At 32.4% G+C, this 27,229-nt stretch overlaps 1 protein-coding gene across 1 annotated transcript; it reads left to right on the top strand.

The window, feature by feature from the left end:
• The first annotated feature begins 1,702 nt into the window (after positions 1-1,702).
• LOC136978217 (patched domain-containing protein 3-like) lies at positions 1,703-27,011 on the top strand. The gene is made up of 4 exons (XM_067273878.1): positions 1,703-1,763; positions 14,676-15,667; positions 21,019-21,345; positions 26,344-27,011. Exons 2-4 carry the CDS (start codon positions 14,683-14,685, stop codon positions 27,009-27,011), a joined length of 1,980 nt encoding a protein of 659 aa, XP_067129979.1. The 5' UTR covers positions 1,703-1,763; positions 14,676-14,682.
• The last annotated feature ends 218 nt before the right edge of the window (positions 27,012-27,229 follow it).

The raw sequence follows: 27,229 nt of genomic DNA, 5'->3' as shown, positions 1-27,229 counted from the left end.
ATGATATCCACCTCAAATTAGTAGTGGCTTGTCCCTGTTTATCATATTTTTCATTAGCGATAGAGTCGTGCCGGTTATCTATCTAACATCTTTCAGGAGAAAAATTTGAATTGGAATAACACGACTTCCTTTGTGGAGCAAAACTTTTATATAGTTAATTGGGGCCGCCTGCCCCTGTGGTTTTCATATCTGGTCTATACTTCCATTTATCTAACATTCTTCTCGTCGATATTAAAGAAAGACAGACAGCAGACGAGTGAGAATTTATAGGTTTATAATTTTTTTTTCAAATTGCATTCTAATAAAATTATGATACATAAAAATATAGGAGAAAAATTTCTTATTTTAATTTTAAACTGTTGATTTAAATTTATTTACTTTAGTTTCAACCTTTGTCGTCAGATTTTCGAAAACGAAATAAAGTTTTTTTTTATTCTATCTTTCAATGACGTGCTGGACTTTGATCGCTTTGGAACCGAAAATATAAAATTTTCTTCTATTTTAATTTAAATTTTAAAAAACTTAATGACAATGGGAAAAAACCTAATTATTTTACGTAGTAATTTTATTTCGTACGTATAATTACTCGTGTTTTTAATCCTTGATTCAAAAGTATTAAACATTTACACTAAAACATTAATATAATGCCAATTATCGTAAGTACAAGTGTAATTCTATATCCCGAAGGCAAGCGAATGACGTCTGACAGGTGATACCGTGCAGAAAATTATTTGCTTTCCTTAGAAATTTCGTTATAAACAACGTCACGAATATAAATTTTATCTTGTTTTTTATATTTAGTTGATTGCGATATAACAAAATTGAGATTATTTAGTAAAAGATAAAAAGAATTCATTCGGATGTATAATTCAGAAATACAGGAAATTAATATACATTTCGACTGTAAGATTTTCTCTTTGTAGATTTAAAATTAAATTAATGTAAAAAAATTTGAGTGCAACAGCAATTTGTTTTTTTTTTCGGTTGTTAAATATAAAACAGGAAAAATATGACAATCGGTCAAAAAAGACCCCCCCGAAGATTTTTACATTTTTGGACTTGGGACACTTTGAAACGTAGAGAAATGCAAAATAAAATTCGGGATAATTTTTGTGTGTGTGAATGTTAGTGTGTGAGGGACACGATTTTGTTCATCCTCTTTGAAGCTTGAAAACTCTTGTGCTTTATGTCGAAAATTTCTGAATCTAGTTTCAATCTAATTAATATGTAAAAATTTTGTAAGATATTTTGAGAGAAATGTTGGAAATTGCTGTGAGATTCCTATTTGTAACTCTGTACGATCACTTGATTAATATTTGCTAAAGTATGCGAATTTCAACGTTGTTCGTCTTTTATTTTCTAACTTCTTAATAAAATCTTCTTAATAAACAAAAATTATATTCTTTTTCGAATTAATTTCGCATTTAATTAATATAAGCAAATCGGGTATTAAAACAAACAAAAGAAAACGTTTCGATATGTCCTTGAAGTTTACTAATCACATCATTAATTCACGTCACGCGATTGCTGATTTTTTATATAGGTAACTTTTCCTGTAAGATGTATGCGATAAGATAGAGTAGTGTGATATTATAAAGATCGTCTGTAAAAAATTTTAAAAGTAATTTTTTCCCTGTTTTCACTTTTTTTTATATTTTATATACTCTACAGTACATATACAGATTAACCAAAAGGCCTCAAAAATTCGACATTTTGCTGAATTTGGACAGAAATATACGATATTACGTGTGGTTTTTCCGAAAGTAAGATAATGTATTTAACAGTTGGATAAAAATTATGGCTGACAAAAGACGTATTAGCCAATCTGTTAATTTTTGTAACATGCACACGTGACACATTCTCTTCAAACTTTTTTATTTATCCTCTGTAATGTCGAGTAAAACATAAATTCTTTTTCTCTTCTAACTTCACAATTGCCTCATACACATAAAGAAGGCTTATATTGTCGTAAATAGTCGCATGGATAAAAGTTAAAAACTGCATTAACCGTGTATTTGTGGAGTTTGCATACACGCTATAAAACATCGGGATCGATCCATATAAATATTAGAGAAACAGTTTGGTGGTACAAAAATAATAAGAGGATTTGTCCCTTCTGTCCCTTACGTATCGACATCCGTGACAATGATAAAGATATTTTGTATGCATAAAATTTTACGTGAAACTGGTAAACTTTGACGTCAGTAACACGTGTGAATACTATAAAGATTGTTGGTATTTCACCAATATTTTTATATTTAAATCAATAAGTAGAATGGTGTTCGGATAACATCTAACTTACCAATTAGAAGAGAATTGTGAGATTTCGGATTTTTTATATCCGGATTAATTATATCCGGATTAAAATGTTATTATAATTTAATTCAAATATTAAATGTTTTATAGTTTAACAAAAGCTAAAATCTTTGGATGTAGACCGGAAGTTTATGAGAATTTTTCTTCCTTTCTAAATGACAAATCAACCGTCGAGTTCGACGAGATAAATTTGAGATTGGATAGTCCCCTCACTTCCTATCCGATTTTACAAATTTTTCGTATGTCCAGAGACGTGGAAAGAAGGACCGAATGAAAGGAAAGGTGAAGGTCGGAGGATGTATCATTTATCGACAGTTTTATGTTAAATGTAGTTTTCTGCCACAATAGAAGACTAGTTAATCTTATGTTTAAATAATCCTTTGTTTTTTTTTTACTGTTAACTTGTAGAATGAATCACTTCTCTCTTATTCCTCCTCCATTTGCTTTTCCTCGAGTAACGTTCTGTCTAAAACAATTTAAATCCCGTAAGTTGGGGCAGGACGTGCACGTCCAACGTCATTACCGACAAAAACGTCAAGAAACGTTTAAAATATCCTCATGCGTGACTAGTAGCCTATCAATTCCAGCAACCACTTGAAGTAAGAAAACATGCGCAGCAGAAGGTCGTGCATATTAGGCGCCTGTCGTAAATTAAAACCAAAACAAATCGTAGAACTCGATGTAAATTGATTTTAATCAGAAACGGGTTTGACAGGAAGTACGTGATCAGCTTGCAACCGGCAATCGCCCAATAGACAATATCTCGGTCCTTAGATCGAATTTCGTAAACGTCCTACTCCTCTCGAAATACGTGACCTATTTTATCTCCCTACCTTCTTGACCTTTAAACATTAAAATTTAACAGTATCAATGACCCTCATATACAAGACGCCGTGCCAAATTTCGTGACTGAATCTTTACTCCATCCCAAGATATTTAGCTAAATAAACTCTAACACATACATACATACATATATGTATAAGTGTTCACCGAGTTTTTTCCCCCCGTTTTTTAATTGTTTTGAATTTCGGAGGTCTCAAAATATGGAAATTTGAAAAACACTCGGAGGGTCAAAATTGATACGACTCCCACACTTTTCTTTGTTATGTATACATAAAAGCCGGGAAAGTAAAATCGTTCTTCATTTCAAATTATTGATAGTTGCAGTCATTCGCATTCTCACCAATAGACAAATGCTTTATGCATGCTGCCCAATGTATGAAAGAGTCACCAGTTACAAGCGTAAAATGTTTAATATACGCATACACCTCTAATTCATTCTCCAAAGGAAAATATAAAGAAACTTATACATTTATCGTAAAGAGTATTGAGAGTCAAAAATTTCTTTATTATCTACAAAGTTTTTTTCTATTTTAACGTAAGCGGAAACCTATGAAGATTTACTTTTCCTGATATGAAGCCGATTTCTGCGAAATTTTCATTGTTTTCCGATTGGTCAGAATTACAATAACAATATTTATTTTTTTAGCTTCGCATCGTTGATTTTGATTTAATCGAATGTTCAATAGTCTGTAAAATACTAGAAATATTTTTATACTGGTCATAATTCTACTTTACTCCGCAATATTTACGAATTGTAATTTGATTTAATTAGAATTATCAAGCTTTTAATTAAAATCAAGGCGACAAACGAAGGCGATCTCTTAAAAGAGTGAATAAGAAATCCAGAAAAGGTATGTAATTTGCAAAATAATAATTTCTATAGTTCGTTGTTAATTTTTATGGTCGAAAATGTTCTGTTTGGATCCGCTTTGGATAAAAATAATAACAATAACGCTACTTTATATATTTCTGTCTAGTTTTGAAATCATCTTTATAACAGATTCTAACATATACATTAAATTAGAATAAGTGAAATTAATAGGATATTCCTATTCTTATACTGCACTAAGAAAGTAATTTTAATTAAGGTTTTTTATATAAATGTTTTTATAGAATTTCGGGACATTATAATTATCAACTGTTTAAATCTAATCTTCGTTTAACGCTAATTAATTTTTCTTATTACTGTTTGCTTCGTGTCAACTTGTATCTATTGAAGATAATTATGAAAAAAATTGTATAAACGTAAGTGACGACATTATATTGCTGTTTATAGGAATTGTAAATTTACCGAATTTTTCACTTACCGGTAATTTCTATTTCACACTTTTTATTTCAATGGTATGGAATATAAAAATTATAAAAATTAAAGCGTTATTCTAAACATACTAAAATAATAACTTTTAGAAACAGAATTAAAATAATACAAAAAAATAAAAATACAACAGAAATAATTTATAATACCTAATACCATTTTTTAAAAAATAACTTCTCAAAAAACTTAAATTATTTAAAGTCTTATCTTCTAATTTTGATCAAATTTTTATACAAAATAATCTAGATTCCGAGAATACCCTCTCTGATTCAACTCTTGTTGAACGAATGGTATATTAAATAATCAAATACTATTTGAATATACTTCCCCCGTACTTTTTCTTGGCAGAAGTACTCTAATTATTCTTTTACTATTTGTTTCCAATCTTTCGTGTTTTTTGCTTGTGGAACCGACTCTTCTTGACATTCTGTTTTTTTTGTTTGATAAGGTCATAGAGTTTCTGCTTCATTGATAATTTGACATTAGGTGTAGAAATATCAATATTTTCGTTATTTGACTTTGAATTGGAATCCAAAGCAGGATCATTTAAGTGTCTCTGACTACTCTCAACGATAATCGAAAGTATTTCGACAATGCTTTTGATTATTGATGCTTTACTGTTTATATTAAAAATGTCATAATTTTCTTCACCCGACAAAACCAAATTAGAGTCTGTCAAATAGTGTAACATGTCTGAATAAACAGTCATTCTTTCCTTTATGCTATATATTAATGCTTTTTTTAGTTCAACGCTTAAAAAATGTATTTTGGTTGGTTAATTCATCCAACATAAATTTCAAAGTAACATCGGCTACATATAAATTAGTCTTTTCATTGCAGTGTTTCAACGGCTAACTTAATGGGTTGCAGGCTTGAGATTATATTTGTAGTAATTTTATTTCTCTGTCATTGAAATCTATGCTCAGTTTCAAATCTATTAGACTTTTTCGGACAGCATCTTTAAGTAATAAAAATCTTTCCAGCATGTTTAATAAGCTATTCCACCTGCTTCTACAATCTAAAATTAAAGAAAGTTCTTTTTCAATAATTTCATTGACAAACTTTTGTAGTAATGTATTTTTGGTTGGCGATTTTCTAAAAAGTCTTACTATCTGTCGTATTTCTGTAATTGAAAAAATTAAATTCTGCATTTTGTAGAGCAAGTTCGGTACAGCCAGTAGTTTCTTTGTTTATTTCAAAGTTATCGTATTCAACGTCCGAATTATCGGAATCAGAATCAGAATCTGCAGTAAGTAGTAAATTAGCATTATATTCATCATCATCCTGTACGTCTGATGTGCTTATATTGTAAAGAACTTTTATGACTGCAGTTTGCAATCCATGTACAGTACAAGACATAACTGATGGTTTTTATTGAGTAATTTCATCGTTTTCTTAATAACGTACAGCTCTGTCCGATGTTATGCAGACAATATTTTTCAAAGAAATTTGAAATTGTTTTAATTTATTTTCTATTAATTCTGCGCATACCTCAGCAGGCGCAGGTCCATAAATTCGACTAAATCCAAGATTACCCAAGAAAATAATACATATTTTGCACAATCTTAAGGCATAATATTAGAATCTTGTAATAAATATTTGTATTTAATTATTTTAAACAGTTGTTAGAAGTAAAAGATTTTAATGTTATATTACAATAATGTGGGAACGCCGAGAGGTAGGACGAAGTCGTACCTCCTTTTTTTCGGCAAACAGGTCGGCAACACCCAGCCCACTGTCGCGGATGGCTAAAATTTAATGATATCCCGACTTGTCGGGATTGGGTACGTATCGGTCAGGTCGAGTGTAGGAAGCGTGTGGGTTCGTCGATAAGTTAAGGCGATATTCGAAATAACGGAACCATGATGAAAACAAATAACGATTTATTTAGACAGATAAACAAAATACAGGGAATAGATCTACGCTGACGCGTCCGGTTCCTAACCGCGGGGGGAGAGAGAGAGTTTACAAATTTCGGGGTCATACCTCTTCCTAGGATGTATCGGCTGTAATCGTAGGAGTAATCGTATGGATAAGCAGGAGGATCGATCGTTCTCCGGTCGTGGAGGTTGGCAAGAGGATCGGTCGTGACGGCTCGTCGTCGGCGGGCTTCGGAGTCCTCGGGTTTCGGTCCTCGATTCTCGACTCGAATCAGACGGGACGTGCGTCTTCTTCGGACCTTCAGCGACCCCGTTCTCTGCCTTTTCCCCTGTATATACTACAGGTCACGTTATCTTCGATCACCAATCGCGATAGTTGGTGAATCGCTGATGATTCGATCTCCGTGACTAAGAGTTTGGATCCGGAGAGAAAGGAAGTGCTTTTCGACGGCGGAAGGCTGCACATCCTTTGAATTTCGACCTTTTCTTCAATTTTTCACGAGGGGATTTGAACAACAACAAAAAAAAGATTTTCGGGCGGGTTAAACCTGGTCCTCACAATAATATTGCGTTAATGTCCTGTCATAATGTGGTGTGTTCAAAATTGCTATTAATTTAAAAAATACGTGAAATATTTAAGTATTATTATTTTTAAATATTAAAAAAGGAAATATTTACTTATTCTTTAAGAAAAGCGTTGATTGTAAACATTTTAAACGTTTAAAAATCTCAAAAACTGCAGAGCACAAATCCCATATGATAACTAGCTCTTTCTGTACGATTTACAGCGCCTCTCAAACCCAAGACAGTTTAAGTTAAAATCAAACAGAAAATATCTCACATAAAATTAATAATCAGGTATATTGTTACTTACACTTACCTGTTTTTTTTTTTTTATTTTCAATGTCCCTTTAGGCCTTTCAAATATCTATAAACACAATATTTTCTACATAAAAATTTCTAGTATGGATTTTTCATTTACCGAATTACCAGTAAATTTCAAAAATTTACCGGTAAGTTTACCGAATGATTTTTTGTCAATTTATCGGTTAACCGGTAAATCGGTAAACCGGTGTACAATCCCTAGCAGTTTATAACTGTACGAATGTAGTATATTTTAAAAAAAATTATGATGTTTATATGTATAGAAATTTACAGACTTAATATTTAATAAATCACAAGTGTAATTATTTATATAGATAAACATATGGGAATAAAAGTTGTAAAAATCGTCTGCTGAGAGACGAACAGTCCGAAATGCATATCGATTTTGAAATAAAAGATATTAACTGAATGGACAATTAATCGTTAACGGAATATATGCATGATTAAAAATTAATTGTTTGTTTAACGTTACATGACTTTCCATACTTATGGGATTCATATTCTCACCTACTCCTGTAATTATTATGTCTAAATAATTAATTTCTCTTTTTCAACTTCTACTTCAAACTGAATATATTTATGTAGCATGTTAGCATATTCGCTTATTTTTTCCGCTAAAATTATATTGATTTAATTAATTGAAGTTAAAATAAGAAAATATTGTCAATATATCGGACATAAAAATTTCGCACTTTTCAAATTAGCAATTTCATAATCCGTCTTGGACACACATTTCTTCTCATTGGGTATCAAAACCGACTCTGTCGATATTCCCTCTACTTGAATATAAATGTTTTTGAAGCACGACAAAATTATTTATAATTGTAAATTCGATTAGAGGTTTATATACTCAGCAACTTGATACCTGTTTATTGTTTCTTTGATCGTATTAAGTTTAATAGAAGGTTACATTAATTTAATATCCAATTTGATCATACGATGCGATGGGTTTACCTTTCTTTTAGTAATCTTAATTAATTCATCAGTATTTTCGATGCTATAACTCCCGTACAAAATTTTTAAAAATAGTTCTAGATTACACATCGTAGAATATCGAAAATATATTATAGGTCGACACTTTCTATCCAGTTTATGTTTTTAACCTTATGATAAGTTTTGGTAAGTTTATCTGAGTAAAATCCAAAATTTGTTGTTATGCTGGCTTGCGAATAACACATTAGATCATTAGGGATACTAAATTAGCGACTTGTCACTCTGCATAAGCAGTCCTTTCTTACCTTTGACCTGCATATACCTTATCTCATATACTAATCTTTGTGCGTAATATAATACGTTAACGTCTATAGGCTAACGTATACATCGTCAATTTTTCGAGAGAAATAGAAAAAGACGATTTTATTAAAATAAACAATTGGCAAGAGCCTTACTTTATTTACTTTATTTCGAATGTCTCGTTTGTTTACGTTATTCTCTCCCGGTTGTTATGTATACGTAATAAGAGAAAGAATTGATATTGTGCCAAATTTAATTCTCCGAGTTTTTTGCAAATTTCCACATTTTGAGATCGCCTGAATCCAAAAGTCAAGAAAACGCTTAGCAAATCTGAAAGTAAAGATTAAGTAACGAAATTTGACATGGCGGCTTCTATATGAGAGGAATTGATAGTAGTAAAGTTTGGTGATTAAAGGTCGACAGGGTGGGGAGATAGAGAGAGTCACATATCTCGAGAGGGATAGGACTTAATGAAGATTTTATTCGCTATTAACATTTTATAAAACTCGTTTTGTAAAGTGTTAACAACGTTTTATAAAACACACTCCTACCTTTAAAATTAAGATTTTGCCATTCTATAGTAATTCAAAGTATAAAAAGTATTTTATGAGAACATTTCTTAACAGATGGTCACACACAATTTATTTACAGTAGAGCATCGATTATCCGACCCCGATCAACCGACACATCGGTTAACCGACCGCATTCTAGTCGGCAAATTCAACTGTCCGCTAGTGATGTGGCGCTACAATATTTGGCTGTCTTGGCTACTTTAATATTATTTTGTTAAATTTCTGCGTGTTTTAGCTGGCACCACTAGCTCGACCATTAAAGGGAGGCCAGTATTTAAACCAGGCTTAATTTTCTATTTATTCTTTATTTTTGTATTTATTTTGTGCAAAATAAAGAAATAATTTTTAACGATACAATAGCGATGATTATTATTTAAAAAAAAATTTTGTTAGGCTTATCATCGATGAAAATTCAACGCGAAGTAGGTTAATAGCGATATACTAATATACTAATTACATGGGATATACTAATATACTGCTGTGAGCCCGCAGGTTTTGAGGGCGTAACTTTGAGAGTTTAAAGGGGTTCATGACCTGCAAGTTCGATAGGAAATCGATCGGATGTTGATTACACATCCGATCCGATCAGAAAGAGAAAACAAAAGTCCAAGTCATCGCGAGTCAGCAAATTAGTCATCGAACATTGAATAATAGACTGGCTCAGTGCCAACAACGATCGTATAAAAACTCGATCAACTCTGGAAAGGGTGCGATCGTTCAGGAAGGTCTGAATCCAGTGTCTCCAGTCCCGGACATAAGACTGATTCCAGCTTCTATAGTCCAGGAGGTCGTCGCATACGGTCATCGGACCACATATTAAGGTATATCGACGTAACCATTGTAAACTCTCTCCCACTCGAGGTTAGGCACGTGACTAATTTATTGGTTAGATCGCGATTAGCGATAGGGATATTTTATCCGCATTTTAGCAGTAGTTATCTGTATATCTTTATGTTATGTGTATCTTTATTGTATGTTCGCTTTTGTTGGTTAATAAACCTTTATTGTTATTTGTAAAACCTGTCTCCTGTCCAAGTAACGACGCCTGTCGACTTACTGACACATCTCCCCACTCACTTTTTGCCCTCCTAGCCATCCAACGACAACGAGGTCGGGTTTTACCAACCCGTGCAGCGTAAGTGGTCAGCGAGGTTTTCCCCCGACCCTCTGCCTATCTCACACTACTATACTATACTAATAATGTATTTTTTCATACTTTTCGGTCATCCGTTTTTTCAGTTATCTGACCAACCCCAGTCCCCAATTGAGTCGGATAATCGATGCTCTACTGTATTTTGCTTAATAATATAAAACTTCATTTTTAAATAAAAACTCATAACAACCGAGAAAGTAACGCAAATCTCGTTGCTAGATTTTTTTACTACAGTATTATTATTTATTGTCTCTTCTACTATCGAAATATAATGTTCAATAACCATTACTATAATTTGCTTAGTTTCATCAGCTTTAATTAATTTTAATTTATCATCCAAAAGCTTATTTGCTGGCTTAATACTACTTTTATATTTAGCCAATATACGTTAATTTTATTTGATTTATTTCATTTTGTTTTTTGAATATTTTCTTTTATTCTAATGTCTTTATGAATCTAAAAGCCTTATCATTGATGTATGACAAGTCCGAAGTATTTGAACAAGAAGGTGAGCTTAAAGAAGAACAATGTTTCTCTATTGACACACAGAAGAAAACTTTGGCTCCAAATTGTTCCGTAAGGTTTTCTGCCGTACAGAACAACTACAGAAAGAAATTACAGAGTAATAAAATGTATTTAAAATATGCAATTTCAGCACAACAAAAAGAAGGGAAATTTTGGATTTCAGTAGGATAAGAATACAAACACTTAACATAAGGTTAAAAACATAAACTGAGTAGAAAATGTCGTCCTATAATATATTTTCGATACTCTACGACGTATAATGTAGAACTGTTTTTAAAATATTCTTACAGGATTATAAAATAAAACATACGGATATATTAATTAACAGATTTTTAAAAGAAAAAATGAACCCATCTTTTCGTGTGATAAGTTTTGATATAAAATCAACATATCCTTTATTAAACGTAATATGATTAAAGAAACATTAAACAAATATCAAGTTCCGCTGCATATATAAAAACTTAATGGAATTTATAATTATAAAAAAACTTCTTTTTCGTGTTTCAAATTTATTTTACAGCCAAGTAAATGGAATATCGACGAGGCCGGTTACAAATCAATAGAAATGTATATGTCCCAGGCTGACTGCAAGCAAAATTGATACTTTGAAAGATGTGAAATTTTAACCCTGATATGTTAATGACATTTTCTTATTTTATGATAACAATATGATTTCAGCCGAAAAAACAAGTGAATATGCTACCATGCTACATGAAAAAATAGTTTGAAGCAGAAGAGTAGATGAAAAATATCAATTTCGTAAATATGAAATGTTATGTAATATAAAACGTCTATTAATTTTAAATAATATTGTTCGAAAAAATTAAGACAAATGCATTTATAATAAAAATAATGAAAGTATTATTAAAAGAAAAGGTATAAAAAAAACTGGAAAAATTTCATAAATATTCGTTAAATATAGCCTATATCCTAAGAATTTTTTAAAAAATAAAATGATGAATACGTTTTTCATGGATTTAAAGTTTAAATAAAACCACAGTCTTTTCGATATTTTCACTTTTCGCATACAGTATACAATCAAACCTGGTTTTATGCGGTGGATAGGGACCGCATAAAAAAGTCTCACATAGAAAATAACTCGTTTTAAAATCGTAGTCTTAGTTTCTAAGGAAATTACCTTCCTCTTCGCTTTGTTTTTGCCCTTATTCATTTTCAGGGATTATGTCTAAACATAAAATAAAATTCCTAAAATTTTATATCTAAATAGAAAAAATAATACAGTACATTTACCTTCAATTTACGCTTTGAAATGAATCTTATCTTAATGGTCCAGGAATGTGAAAGCACTTTGAAGGTTTAATTAACGTAATTAAAACACACGTAAAATTTATTGACAACAGATGTCAGCACTTGACTGCATCGCCTTGTCAATTGTCTGTTTTACATATTTTTGTCCACGTGGTGTTTTGTTGACTTAAAAAATAAATTATTACATTTTTCGCATATTCATGCAATAATATTGCTATAATAAGTTTATTTATGCTATAATAAGTTTATTTAGCTATAATATGTCAACGTGAGACATGACAAAACGCATGAGACTAGTCGCCAACTATACCGCACAAATAAAAAATCGCACAAAAAAAGACCGCATAAAAACAGGTTTGACTGTATATGTTACGGTGAATGACCGATATTCGGCGAATGTTGACATTCAGCATGCATGGTGAATGTTGAATAAAAATATTTTTATTACGTTAAGACAAGAATGCAACTTCTTGTCTTAACGTCAACGTTAATATGTCAAAATAGGAGAAAGCTTAAGTAACATCACATGCAAATAAACTGTTGAACCTAAAACGAACGGTGGCCTACATTCTAAATCATTGAATAAAGTAATAGAATAATAAACTTACACATAAATTATATGATTAACATTATACAATCTTATTTATTGCAATAACTGTCATGGCACTTTAAATTACACAACAGTCCCTTGCTTTTACAACTGCATTTATTCGTGGAACACTTCTTTTTGCAATGACAGCGTGTATAGCCATGCTCTCCACTTTTCGAATTATCTTCAGCTGCATCTCTCAACGATATTTCTTGAGAAGAAATCTTATCTATGGAAAGTAACTTTCCTTTACAAATTACGAACTGATTACGGCTATAAAGCTGACAAAGCGATCCCCACCTCACGGGATCGAAAGAACAAAAACGCCATCCAGTGACAAAGTGAGCGGTTTCTTCCAAACCGTTGCCGAGAAAACAGGTACGACCTTGGCCTACCTCCGACTATCCACAAAGAATTTGGCGACAGACTGTTGCCTCTCGATCGACATCGGTTTCTCGGGTGTCGTTTTTGACCTCCACCAAAGGTTATCATTGCTTGTCGACATACACAAGCGATTGTTCGAATGTATAATAATATAACCAAATATTCAGTCTTTCACCGACGTATTTTGAATGTGTGGACATTCACCTTAGAATATTGACATTCTCTAATTTCGATCTTTCACAGTAACATATGTAAAGGTTATTTGAAAAATAGAATTTAATAAATTTACTACAGCATTTGCTCTCTCTCAAAAAAATAGAGTATCAACGTTACTACATGAGAAAGAAAATAAAGAAATAAAGGAATCAAAACAATTTATGTAGTTTACAAAATATTTTGTACTTGTCAAAATCAATCTAAATATTATAAAGGAGAAACGAAAAAAACTCGAAAAATGATTAAACGGGCTTCCTAGTCACTATTAGATTAGATATTTTCGCCTGAGCATATTCTAACGTGCAACTGGACACAAAATGTGTATGGAAAATTTTGAATTGTGCAGTGGAAATTCCGTATTTGTGCAGTAATTAATTGTCCGATTCTGGTTTTATAAGTATTTGTTTCCTCCGGATATGTTAAAGTTAAGATAATTACCTAAATTTTATAGTGTATCGAAAAACCTGTCTAAAACGGAACCCGAATAAAAATGAAATTATCCTAAACGCAAGAAAATTTTTTTCGGAACGGAGCGATTTTTAATGTTAAAAGAGACCCGGTTCAAAACGGAAATGCATTCGGTACCGTGCGATTCCGGTATACACTTGGTTTACTGTATATTATATTCGGTACACGAAAAATGAGGTACGAAAAGAATGTCGGCAGGATTTACAATTTGTATTGAACATATACAATAGATATTTTTTACGCAGCCGCAACATTAATATTATCATTTAAAACTATAATTCACATCTACAGTGCACTTATCGAATTTTAAGTTATGTCATATGCAAGCTCACGTGTAACGATTAAAATTGAACGATTATTGAAATTAATATATAATTATATCAATCTAAGATTTGTATTATTGTCCTTATTTTCCATTTATGTCTTTTAGAAAACCTTATTAACCCAAAACAAAACCGGTAGTTGTGGAAACTCGGTTGTGTGGGAAACAAACGTTAAATTAAGTCCTGATTATGACCTCACCATGCTATTTTCATTTTACTGAAGGAAATTGTAATGTTAATACAAATAATATAAAAAATACTGTTTAAAGAAAAAATTACTATGAAAAGAAGTAGTAAACAACATTCTGCTATGTTAAAAAAGAAAATTGTAAATACTGCAACATTCATTTAAATAATGGCATTAATATTCATGCATGTTGAGATAGAATTGTATCAATACAATTGTCACTGGAGAGGCCGAAGCATTGTCAGTTTAACGGAATGTGCGAATAAATTGTAATTGTATGGTGATGTTTAATAATTAAAGCAACTGTTCTATTTCAAGTATCCTTTAAATGTTTTTTAAACTACTTCTGAAGTCGGAAGAGGCAAAGGTTTTCTTCTAGAATTTTATATAGTTACAGGTATTAATAAAACTAATTTCCACTCTGTTGCTACGTTTTTAAATTTTTATCATTTTTACTATATACTTATAGATATTTTCACTAATAAAACGTTTTTTAAATAGTTTCAGTTTTTTCCAGATTTGCAATGAAATTTAAATACCTGAGTATTTACTTATCGCAGAAGCTGAAGGAATTAGGATTACGTGTTGGTAGAAATCCTATTTACTTTATCGTCGTTCCAATCATTGTATCCATGGTATTAGCTACGGGTCTTCATAAGTGGCACGATGAAAGGAATATTAAATATTTATTTGAACCCAGGAATACCAGACATGTTAAAGAAGAAGGAATTATAGCAAGACTATTTCCAATGGACCTATCTTCCGATGCATACATGGAAAGGATGAACAGAGAACCAAGTATAGCAGTAGTCTTAGTTACAGCCAAAGACGAAGGATCCGTGCTTCGAAAAAAAGTATTTCGAGAAATTATTCAATTAGATGAAATTATTCAAAATATAAAAACTGCAGACAATTTCACATACAAAGATTTGTGCGCAAGAAATAACAAGAGATGCTTCGAGAATTCTATTTTATTCATGCAAAATGAAATGGAAATGATGGAAAATAAAACTTATACCATTAAATATCCGTTACAAGAAATAAGTAGATACAAATTTCAACTAAATAGTTTATTTTTAGGAGGTGTTCGAAAGACTCCGGAAGATTACGTGAAAAGCGCGAAAGCGTTGCGACTCCTTTACTATTTAAATGATGATTCGTGTAATGAAAGAAACAGAGTAGAACAATGGCAAAATTTGTTTTCGGATCGTATTGCATCTAGTACTTTTGAGTACATTACAGTCGATCGATACACGTCGATCACAATGGAAATGGAACTACTTACAGTCATGTATCGTTTACTTCCTAAACTTCCGATTGCAATGTTAGCAGTAGTAATATTTTCAATGCTGACTTGCCTGTATAACAGTTGGATCGAGAGCAAACCTTGGATCGGAGTCATTGCATTAATATCGGGAGGAATGTCTTTGGCTTCGTCATTTGGATTGATCATGTATTTTAATACGCCGTTTGTGGCTCCAGCTGGATCTATACCCTTTCTAATTATAGGTAAGAATCGTAAGTTGTTTAAAATTATATAAACTTTTTTTCCCACCGTATTAATATAGCCCTTCACTCTTAAATTGATACTATATGCAGATAAAGATAATTGTAGATTTTGAGGTTTATTTGAATTGCTATCGGACTCGATTGGTAACATGTGCAAACTTCACGCTAATTGTGACGCACCTGGTGTTGATAGGTTAGCATTGCGTAAATTTCGATAGAATAAAGAAATAAATACATTGGTTTATTTTTTAAAAAAAACTGTTTCGAAAATGTAAATTTCCGTCCGCCCACGAGACAGTTTATCTGGTACTTGATGTATACTGTATAATATATAGAAATCTATATGACAACGTTGATCGCAGAAAAAAATTTGTAGATAGATATTTGTACTATTCTCAGTGAAATATTCGCTGAGAGTTGATCTCAAGCACAATATTCGATCTCTCGATGTTCCACTGTTCTTATAATTATTGGTTTCATTACGGTTTCATAAGAAATTGGTCTCCTCTTATAGCTCTTTTTGACATGATTAAAGCTAAAACGATTTTATGTCTCAGCTAATGATGATTCAGGTTAGTGATTAAAAACTTATTCTAGATGTAAGCTGCAAGTAACTTCATAAGCCGGCTTTCATGATTGAAGATTGCTGTATACCCCATACTGCACAGCTTTCTAGTGCGTTAGATCCTGAAATAATATATGCTGATGTACACCAGTAATTTATAGTTTATTTTTATCTTTTAAGCGGTCAAATTCGGTTTTAATAAATTTCTTCATGAATATAAGCGTTAAAGAGATTGCATAATGGCACCACATAAAAAACGGGACAATAAAATTACGTTTCCAAACTGCAGAGTTGTATATTAGAAGCTCGCATGTTTCTAATCGATAACTAAAAAGTTACGTCACCAACATGCCATCTAAATTTAATTTTACTTCTATTTATCAGTTTTAGTTTTTAAAATTTGTTATTTTTAAACATATTCACCTGTTAATTTTCTACAGGAAATAGCAATTTATATTATTTTATAAGACAAGATTTTAAAAATATTTTAACGTTATTTATTCAATATTGTTTTACTTATCTACCTTGATTTTATCTCATGCAGAACCCTTTTTTAAACAATTTTATCCAGTCAGTTGCCTAATTTTTAATTTCGATTTGTAATTAATAATCAGCTCTATACGTAAAAAATTTTTTAAAAATGTTATCTTTATTACGTGTGATATAAATAACATCTATTATTTCTTTTGTAAAAAAATAAGTGTCATTAAGACCGGAATTGCATTTTCTTTATTAATAAAGTTTATATCAATAACTATTATTTCCGTGATAAGTTAATAAAAAAATCCACAGATACCAGTAACAGTACGATTAATTTTAAGTGTGTACTGAACGTACGAGTCGTAATAAATGAGCTTTTATTATAGTAGGAGCTGGGCTTCTTCACTTGAATCACGAAAATATCAATCAAGCGAATCAAGAGGAAGCTATGCTTCTTGATTTACGTAACACCACACCTTTCACCAGGTGCGTCAAAATTTAGATCGAGATAGCCGATTGACCTCTGATCGCACCGAAAACACTTAATCACGTCAAAAGTTGAACGATATGCGAGAATCTTGTAAAAATTTGAGCAATATATCTAACAGAATGTTATTATCTGCGTATGAAGAGGTGTTTAGATACCACTTAATATTTTTTAAATATTGCGGTTTTTCTGTGGGAAACACGAATTGCACTAAAACAAATTTGAGATAAAAACAATGAAAATCGAAAAATTGCCCATTAGAAAATCATTTCATTATATTTGCTAATGAGCAAATTTTAGCTTCGTTAAATATTAAAAATGGATGGAAATACCGAATAAAAAATATAAAGCTTAATTATAATGCATTACAGTGGCGTGCCGTGACATTTGATGATAGGAAAGCTGTGTTTCTGTAAGAAGCCGACTTTCAGGGGCAATCAATTAATCGCGCGTCAGGGCCCGTTCGCATTCGTTTGTTCGATAAGCCAGTAAAAACCGTACTTCTTTAAATGTATTTTTAATAGATTATCCGACGTACTTAATAAATAAGAAAATTCAATATAATTACCTCCGTTATTAGATTCAATAAATTCCCTACGCCCTCTAAATGCCAATTCTCGCTTTAAGAAAAAACATATAACATCTATTAATTTAGATATACCTATTAATCGTAATTATCTCGTTATAATTTTCAATATTTATTTTATATTGTCTACCAATGTTAAATTCTATTCCGCTTTGATTTCCGAATTGCTTCAATTTTACGAAAGAATCGTCACTCGTTATAAATTTTATCGTCGAAATGTCTAAATTTTTTTGTAGACTTACTTATATTTAATTTAGACATTGGTCTTTCTCTTTTAATAATGTTTTCTTTTTCATTATATGGTCTTGAGCCAAAACTTTTTTAAAATAATTTTTTTAACCACTATCCACGATATAAAGGCTAAAATTAAAATTATCAGAAAAACTTACTTGGTAAAACAAAATGTGTGACGAATATACATGCCTAGTACAAAAAATTCTTCAATTGTATGAATATACTTTTAAAAAAACTTATAATTAAATATAACTTTGTGAAGAAACGTACATAAAAAGAACAAAATATTCTTTACTTTTTAAATCTTAAAACACTTAGTGAAATGGCTCCCTACAAGTGGCTAATGAATGGAATCGGAGACGGTCCAGGTAGACGTGTGCGTGCCAAATCCCGAGGGTGCCGATACCGGTCGATGTCAAATGCCTCTTTTGTCGCATCACTAGTATTTATCAAACGACGCCACAGGGTTGTTGTAGATTTTAAACGTTTCTCACCGTAGCCGTAAAAATGTAAATATGTTAAACTTAACAGATTGTCTGTCGTTCGTTTTCTAACTAATTCGTTTTAGGACCTGGTGCTCACGGAAATTTCCAAAATTTACAACTTTTCGGTCACTCTCATTGAACTGAAAAAATTTCTGTCTTTATTACATTTAATATTACGAAGAGATCAGACCCCACTGTACTCGGCAAGAGATTGGTTCGGTTAAGCTTCTGTTTAAGTAAAATTTCGGCTCTTTCATCGGGGTCTTATTTATGTTTCTAATTCCCTAATCACTTAATTATTTAACTACTACTTAAGTAGAAATAAGTCGAAACCGGTTACTTTGTACTTGAATATCTGTAGACTTGGGAAAAAGTGGAAAGACAAATTTTTATCACAACAGATACATAAATCGTAAATTTAAGGAAAATAAATTCTAGAGCTTTTCTTTTCGTACCATTGTAGGTCTCGTTCAATAAATTCGATCGTAAATGATGCTGCCAAAGTAACAGTTAATTTTTTAACATTATACTAGAATTGTATACGTATTTTCTGCATCCCGTTACAGAAGGGACATACTAAATCGTAATATCACCGGTTTAACATTGAAATCCGTAAGTAATATAAGATGGGAGAGCGGAATAAACGCGGAATAAATATATCAAATATTTTAATGGATTTTTTTAAAACTCCTGTCAACTATACAGAACTATCATAACATACCAGTAAATTCCTATTGGTTGGAATAAGTTATAAATCTAGTCTACAGTGGGCAACTTTTTTATAACGTGGGCCAGAATAAATTTTACGTTTTTTCTGCGGGCCGTAGTAGTTAATTGACGCCTTCTTATGACTCGTAACTTTTTTAGTCTGAAAATACGAAATAAATAAATAAAAAGTTAATTACTACATTTATTTATCTTATCGTTTTCGAAAATTACAAAGAATTGGAATTTTTCCAATTTAATAATCTATTAAAGATCTCGCGGGCCGGATAGAAACTTTTCGCGAGCCGTAGCTGGCCCGCGGGCCGGGGGTTGCCCGCCGTTGATCTAGTCTACTCGTGATTCGCATAATCTGGCGAGGGCGGCCGAATATCTAGCGGGCAGGCGGCTAACAGCCCACAACCGGTCCGGGATATAAAATTAGATGCTTTATGCGTGTGTCGCTTCTACCAGCTAAACCGGATGAGGTTGGTGCTCTGTAAACCGCATGTGCCAATGCCTATATAATATGGTTGATTGGAAATTGACCCGGTTTCGACATTCCTTCTGCCACTGAATTATTCGAATATACAATAGCAATCTTATCGGTTTTTTTTTCACATGTAGTATAGAAATTTGTAAAAGATACATAATGCAGTTATAATAAAATACTAATTTTAATTAATGCAAAGTACGTTAAAATATGAAAATTTATATTTTATAAAATACAAGGGAAGGTCACTGGAAGGTGGAATCGGCGCTTCCATCGCTTCCAATGACGACACGCCACTGATGCATTATAATTTCGTATAACTAAATAGAAGTTACCAGTCTGAAATTGAAATTCCGAATCTTTATATTAAAAGCTGCTGTGAAATTGCAATACAAAACGTGATACAAGAGCTAATGAACACAAAATAAACGATTCTGTGAAGAAAGAACATTTATTAGATTAGTTCAGTGTTTTTCAGCGTTTTTATTATCTCACTTGAACCTATAATTAAATTTACGCGGAAAAATCACGTGATTTAAAGTTGTGTTAACATTCTATTGCCATATTACTTGCCGCTTAATCTAATTACTTTTATCTGTATTTCATGTGAATTAAATAAAATAGGAATGTTTTTCCTTAAAAATAGAAGCAGGCTACTTAAATTAATAATTTTTATTTATATAAGAAAAGCAATTAATATTAAAACTTGATTAGCATTTAAAAGTGGCACGATAATTGCCTTTAGAAACCTGCCCAAGTCTCGCTATTTCTGAGTTAAAATACAGTAGAGACTCGTTCATCGGAACCCCGGTAATCGGAATCGCCGGTAATCGGCACGATTTTCAGTCGGACTGTGTCGTGCTGAATCGAACGTTTTTGATACTAAATTTACTTCTAAAGTATAATTTTCATGTTTTTATATTCTTTAATATATTTATTTTGTTTGTACAAAATGCGGAAATAATTTTTAACGATACGATAGCCTCGATTATTATTATAAAAATTTTCGTTAGGCTTAAAATCGACGAAAATTCAACACGAAGCGACACGCAAAGGAGAAAAATTTGAACATTGGACAGGTTAATATATTTATTCGTACATAATCGGTAATCGGAACAAATTACTAATCTGAACAACCCCAGTCCTCAATTGATTCTGATTTTTCGGTTCTCTACTGTAATTTGTATTCAATGTGGACAATTATAGATATATTTTTGATTTTAAAAAAAAAATTTTCGTTTTAAATGAAATAAGTCGGTTCTATTTATGACATTCGCTGTACAATTTCTTGGTTTTCAAAACAATAGATTTCGTTTCAGGTATAGGCATGGACGACGCGTTTGTCTTTTTAGCTGCATGGAAAAAAACTGACCCACAGAAGACCGTACCGGACAGACTCTCAGAAGTTTATTCGGAATCCGCCATTTCTGTTACCGTAACTTCTGTAACGAATTTCATAGCTTTCATTTCAGGACTGTTCACCCCTTTCAGAGCCATATTTTGTGTTTCTTTATACGGATCGATTGCTGTTGTTTTCTGTTACGTTTATCAATTAACGTTTGTTGGTGCATGCATGGCATTTTTTGGATATATGGAGAAACAAGGGAGACATTCTTTATTCTTCACAAAAATAAATACTCAGAAAGGTAAGAATCACATAATGAATCTTTTCCTCATTACTACTGAAACTAACAACAATATTTATTCATTTATTTGTTTACAGAAAGCCGTTCTCGGATTCGAAAGTTTCTATTTTCTACTCAATCCTGGAAATCTACCAAGAATAATGTTGTTCCTACGTCATCAATTTTCATTCGATTCGGTTATATTTTATCTACTTGGTACGTGAAAACAATTATTTTCTTGATCAGCGCCAGTTTCGTTGCTGTAGCACTTTGGGGCATGACTCACACAAAACTTTATGGATCACTTTCCTACGCGGCGACATATGATTCATATTTTGTAAAATATTTTAAAAAACATTTGAACAATTTCAATCACTTCGAATACAGATTTCAAATCGTTATCGATCAAGAAATAAATTACGCAGATGTACAAATTCAGAATGAAATAGAGAACTTTTTTTCAGAAATGGAGCGAGAAGGATTAATTGCAGATTTTCTTACCGAGTCTTGGCTCAGAGTTTATTTAAAATTCCTGAAGGACGAAAGAATCCGATTATCTGTACAATCATTTAACATAAGCGATACAAAGGATTTTATCAAAATTTTGCGCAGTGTTTTTCTACGTCATCCTTCTGCCCGACGATTTCGTAAGGATATTGCATTCAACACCGATTATACAGCTATTGTGGGAAGCAGATTTCTTTGTCAAACTAATTTTACTACGGAAGATTTGTTATTTTTAATTTTTGTGAACATGAGGAAACTCACTGAAAAAATGCCTTTTAATGTATTTTCGTATCAGGTTTTGTCTTATTGGGTCGATAGCATTGAATTGCATGTAAAATTTACTGTGCAATTGTTGAGTACTGTTGTGATCATCGTAATTTTTGTTACTTTCGTTTTTATAGCAGACATTTTCGTCACGTTAGCTGTTGTTCTTTCTATCGTTACTATCGAAATATGCACTTTGGGTTATATGGCTCTGTGGAATGTCGAGTTGTCACCAGTGTCTATAATCGTTTTAGTCATGTGCGCTGGCTTTTCGGTCGATTATTCTGCTCATATTGCTCATGCTTATAGATATTGTCACTCTGAAGATCCCAATGAACGTCTTCGTCATAGCATATATTCTATGGGATACGCAATATTTCAAGGCAGTGCGACAACAATAATATCCGTGTTACCTTTAGCCATTCCTTTGGCTTATATATTTGTCGCGAGTTTTAAAATAATTTTTTTGGTTATTTTATTTTCCTCTATTAATGCTCTGATATTTTTGCCAGTTCTTCTGTCCACATTGAATTACGTCAAATTGAAAATATGCGACAGAAAGAAACGTAATAAAAATCTTGATACAGTTGATGGGCATACAAATGTCGGTTTTTCTGTTTCAGAAACAGCAACATAAATGTCATATAAAGTAAATATTCGTGTTCCTTTTCTTTTTAATGTGGATAACTCTCTGTATTCGAGATGGTTATTTATTTTTTTTTGTTTTTTTGAAATTTCGAAAATACCAAAAAAGGTTTACGAGAAAGGCGAATTAGGTTTTCGTGGATTAAGCCAAAGTGGCTGAACTGAAGCATGTTTCAGTCTCGAAAATACTTAAAATTTTGCGGATGATTCAATAAACTAATATACCAATTAATGTTTTTTTTAATCATATGTTTAATGATATTTTTATTATTAGATTTACATTTTAAGATGATTGTTGAGGAGTGAAGTAATTTGGAAAAGCTGAGTTATTGATGATTGATGGGATTTTATATTCATGTCCTTTAAAACTTAAGCAACGAAAACCACACTGCTTCGAAACTCGGTGAAATTTAATACTTTGGTCAGCAATATGGTCTCATTCTTGTAACTTCTTGCACACGCTATGGTCGTTAACTGTATTAGCGTTTTTCCTGTTCCTGATCTTCTTCGTTGTTGTAAAAATTTTCTGTAAAATGCTGTCAAGTTCTTCATCCGTGGATTCTAAATATCATTGGTATAGAGTATGTTTTCAGCTTCTTATGAATTAATGTGCTAAAACTCCTTAACTCCTACTTGCTTTGCAAACTTTTATTGATACAGCCTACTAAGATATGGATTTGTCTGTTGCATAAATTTTGTCAGGTTTATTGCTGTACTTTTTTTTTTTTTTTTTTTAACTCTTTCCGCCTCGTGGGCACTAAGAGGGCCTCTTTTAGAAGGCCCATTATGGGTTCGGCCAGGCCCACAATGGGGCGACCGGGTGGTGAGGGACGGGGCTTGACATATCCGAACGGACCACCCCCCGAAAATTTCCTGGGGATTTTCGACCCGTTCGGATTCGATCCCGGGTCCCCCAGAGCGGTAGGCTGCCACCTTGACCGCTCGGCCATCCGGCCGTCTTTATTGCTGTACTACGATGACTTAAGTGTAGTATAACGGTAGTTACTGTACTTTGCTTGAGTTTATTAAAAAGTGAAAAAATCGGCGATAACAGAGAGTACTTTTTACAAATTTGTATTGTATTTGAAATATTGTAAAAGCAATTCGCGGATATAAGAAATGTTTCACTGACAGTCGTTTGGACGGTAGTAACTTTCTAATCGCGAATAAGTAAAGTAGCGAATAACTAGCATTACCTTTATGTGGATGAAATAAGAAAAATGTTAGCAGCTACGCATTGTGTCTTCTTATTTGTAGAAATTATATCTTCAATATTTTATTTACCGTATTTTCCGGCGTATAAGACGACTTTTTAACCCAGGAAAATCTTCTCAAAAGTCGGGGATCATCTTATACGCCGGAAAGTACGGTACGTTCAAATAAATTTAAGTACTCAATCAAAGTTTTTATTATATGAAAACAATTGGACAATTAACAATTTTATTTAAACTGTGGAAAAGCAGGAGAAAACGTTAATAATTTATGTATTTTCAGTTTTTATTCAGTTACTGTCTTTAAAGTAAACTTTATATACTAAGTTTATAATTAAAATCATTCATTAAATATTAAGAATAATGAATTCTTGTCGAAGAAGCGTGTAAAATATCAATACTATATAATATTTTAAGTCTTTCTTTCATTGTACCATGGATGACTAACGGTACGATGTTAATTTTGTTTAATCACACGTTCATTAACATTTTTAGAAATTTTTAAATCAATTAAAGCACAGAATAAGGTGAGTTATTATAAAAATGTAATTATAAAAACAATCAGTTTAATTGGAAAAAATGTACATAGGTAATGTATTTGATCGATAAAATGTACACTTTTACTTCCTTGATTTTATTATTATTTTTAAATGATGAAATAGTAATACCAATAAATAAGTTCTTGTAATTAAAATAAGTTATTCATTAAGAATGCAAAATAACCTAATCGAGTTTTATCCAAATCAATAACCTTGACGTCAAACCTTTTTACATATCATTTATAAAAATTTTTCTTACTATTACTTTTGTTTCTTAAGCAGTTGCTTGAATCGTTTACGAAGCGACACACGTGAATATGTAGCTTGAGAACTGTTATACTACCGCTTCATAAACTCAGACCTTAACGATTATAACGTGTGTTGCTACTTCCGATATTTTGTAGCATAAACTTTTTATACATCGTTTTTGTTTCAAAGTTATTTTTTTTTGCTATTTTAATATTTCTTGTATAAATTACCATAGCGTAACATTACGTAACGTAAAAAACAAAATGTTTTTAAACGTAACGTACGACAAATTAAAATTTGTTATAATTTCATTGGTCGCAGCTATCTTGAAATTACAAGTTAGCTAAAAATTAAAAGTTATTTTTTTGGCTATTTTCATATTTCTTGTAGAAATTTCTGTAGCGTAACGTAAAAAACGTTTCGTTTTTCATCGTAACGTTGGAATGAGCAAAATTCGTTACATTTTTACGGGTTCCCGCTCTCTTAAAATTACAAGTTCGCTATAAATTAAAAGTTAATTTTTAGCTATTTTCATATTTCTTGTAGAAATTTCTGTAGCGTAACGTGAAAAACGAAAAACATTTTTTATCGTAACGTTCGAGAGATTAGAATTCGTTATATTCCCAAATGGCCGCCGCTATGTTAAAATAGAAAGTCCGCTAAATAAAAAATTTTTTTTTACGCTATTTCGAGGTTTGTCGAATTAACAATTCCATTGTTACGTTATACTTCCATTGTTGACACTTCCATTAATCTACTCCCTGTCCCCCATGGGGGAGGAATTTCGAAAATTACCTTTTTAGTGTGCGTCCTCGTGACGTACCCTAACTGTGTACCAAATTTCAACTTTCAACTCCTTACCGTTTGGACTCTGCACTGATTATTATTATTATTATCATTATTATTATTATCAACTCGTCTCGATTATATATATAGATTACAATTAATATGAATATGTATATACATAAATATCTTATATAAGATATATTTTTTTTAATATTACTTGTTACTTTTACTTTTTCCTGTGATTTATGCATCTCCTTTGTTTCTCAAGGAAAAATACCAAAAATAATAATGGATCCGAAGTGTTGTAGTATTAAATCTTATGGAGTAGTTATGATTTAGGTGTTGGATCCCTCAGAGCTTTTAGGAATAAAATTAAACAAAAAAGTTTTATAAATAAATAAAGGGTTCTTCACAAGTATATACAGTAATATACAATAAAATATGTTTACTGCCAGACATCGATCGAAGGTCGGAGGTTGCTTGTGCTCACCACTTGTTCTAACGTTCGAAAAATGAACGAGTAGTTCAAAGTTTGCTTTTTTCTCCTTGCGCCCTCTGTCGGTTGGAATCGGCATATTTCTGACAGGCGCCACAGTTTAAATTTAATTAATTAATGAATTAATATTTGAAAACTTTAATCGCAGCTGATGTTGAATATATCACGTGGAATACGATATATACTACGTGATGATGTGATATTATCAGTTGCAGACGAGGCTTTTGGTCGGGCGGTGGTTAATGATGCTTGTAGTCGACACTTTGCTTAGTTGAAGTTTTTCGTTTTTATTCGGAGGTTTTCCAGTTCTGGCTACGACTAGGGTCACAGAGCAGGATAGTGCAAGGCTTAAGTGAGTCTTTTGGAAGAGAATTCAGCGTTTCCTTGGAGAGGGACAAGGTCTCTAGGGACAGGAAGCTATGGGAAGTCACTCAGGTAGGAGTATCGTATCAGGGTTTAAGGAATAGTGGGAGGTACCCAGGGGATGGAGGGGCCCCAGCCGCCTCCAGGCTGGAGACAGTTGCAAAAAACAGGGCAGAACCAGGGCAGGTATTGCCGGACTTACGGTACGTGTCTCCACGGATTGAAGTGGAGAAAACTAAACAGGATAAGGGACAGTCTCCTGTTGTACCAGATATACAAGTCTTTTTGGCAGGGGAACATTCACTCCACCGGCTACGGCCGCCGGAATTACATGCTGCCATAAACAGGCAGTTTCCGAATCCTAAAAAATTACAAGACGTTCGGTACACCTGCAAGGGGCTGTTACTGGTAAAAACAAAAAACCTGGAGGTCGTGGAGTTGGCCCTACAGATAACGTCCCTGGCGGGTATGCAGGTCCAGGGGTGGCTGGCCGCAGAATGCATGTCGACAGGCTACGTTCTGAGAGGGGTAGACACCTCTCTAACAGTGCAGGAAATCTACAACCAGTTGGAGAGGAGGGACTACGGTCATAGAGGAATGACGGTTTACCCGGCGGGAAAACGATGAAACAGTCCTGAGCATGACAGTATTTATAGCGATAGCCAGCAGATCACCGGTAGAGATGGTGAAACTTTATTACCAGAGGTATAGGTGCGAAAGGTTTTACCCCCGGCCACAGATATGCGGCAAGTGCCAGGCGTTTGTACACGGGCCGACTTCCTGTAGAGGAAATCGATGGTGCCCTAAATGTGGGGGCGGCCACGACAGGGCGGACTGCTCGGAAA

Source organism: Centruroides vittatus, unplaced genomic scaffold (assembly GCF_030686945.1).
Source record: "Centruroides vittatus isolate TY-2023 unplaced genomic scaffold, ASM3068694v2 contig_1134, whole genome shotgun sequence".
In the NCBI taxonomy this organism is placed as follows: domain Eukaryota; kingdom Metazoa; phylum Arthropoda; class Arachnida; order Scorpiones; family Buthidae; genus Centruroides; species Centruroides vittatus.
The sequence above is the reverse complement of the archived record's forward strand: the minus strand, read 5'-3'. Positions and strand labels throughout refer to the sequence as shown.

Bases quoted from the DNA above. Each gene is read 5' to 3' on its own strand.
- LOC136978217 (XM_067273878.1), top strand. From the start codon at position 14,683: ATGAAATTTAAATACCTGAGTATTTACTTATCGCAGAAGCTGAAGGAA. The intron at 15,668-21,018 runs GTAAGAATCGTA...ATTTCGTTTCAG, and splicing joins TATACCCTTTCTAATTATAG to GTATAGGCATGGACGACGCG. The intron at 21,346-26,343 runs GTAAGAATCACA...GGCTACGACTAG, and splicing joins AAAAATAAATACTCAGAAAG to GGTCACAGAGCAGGATAGTG.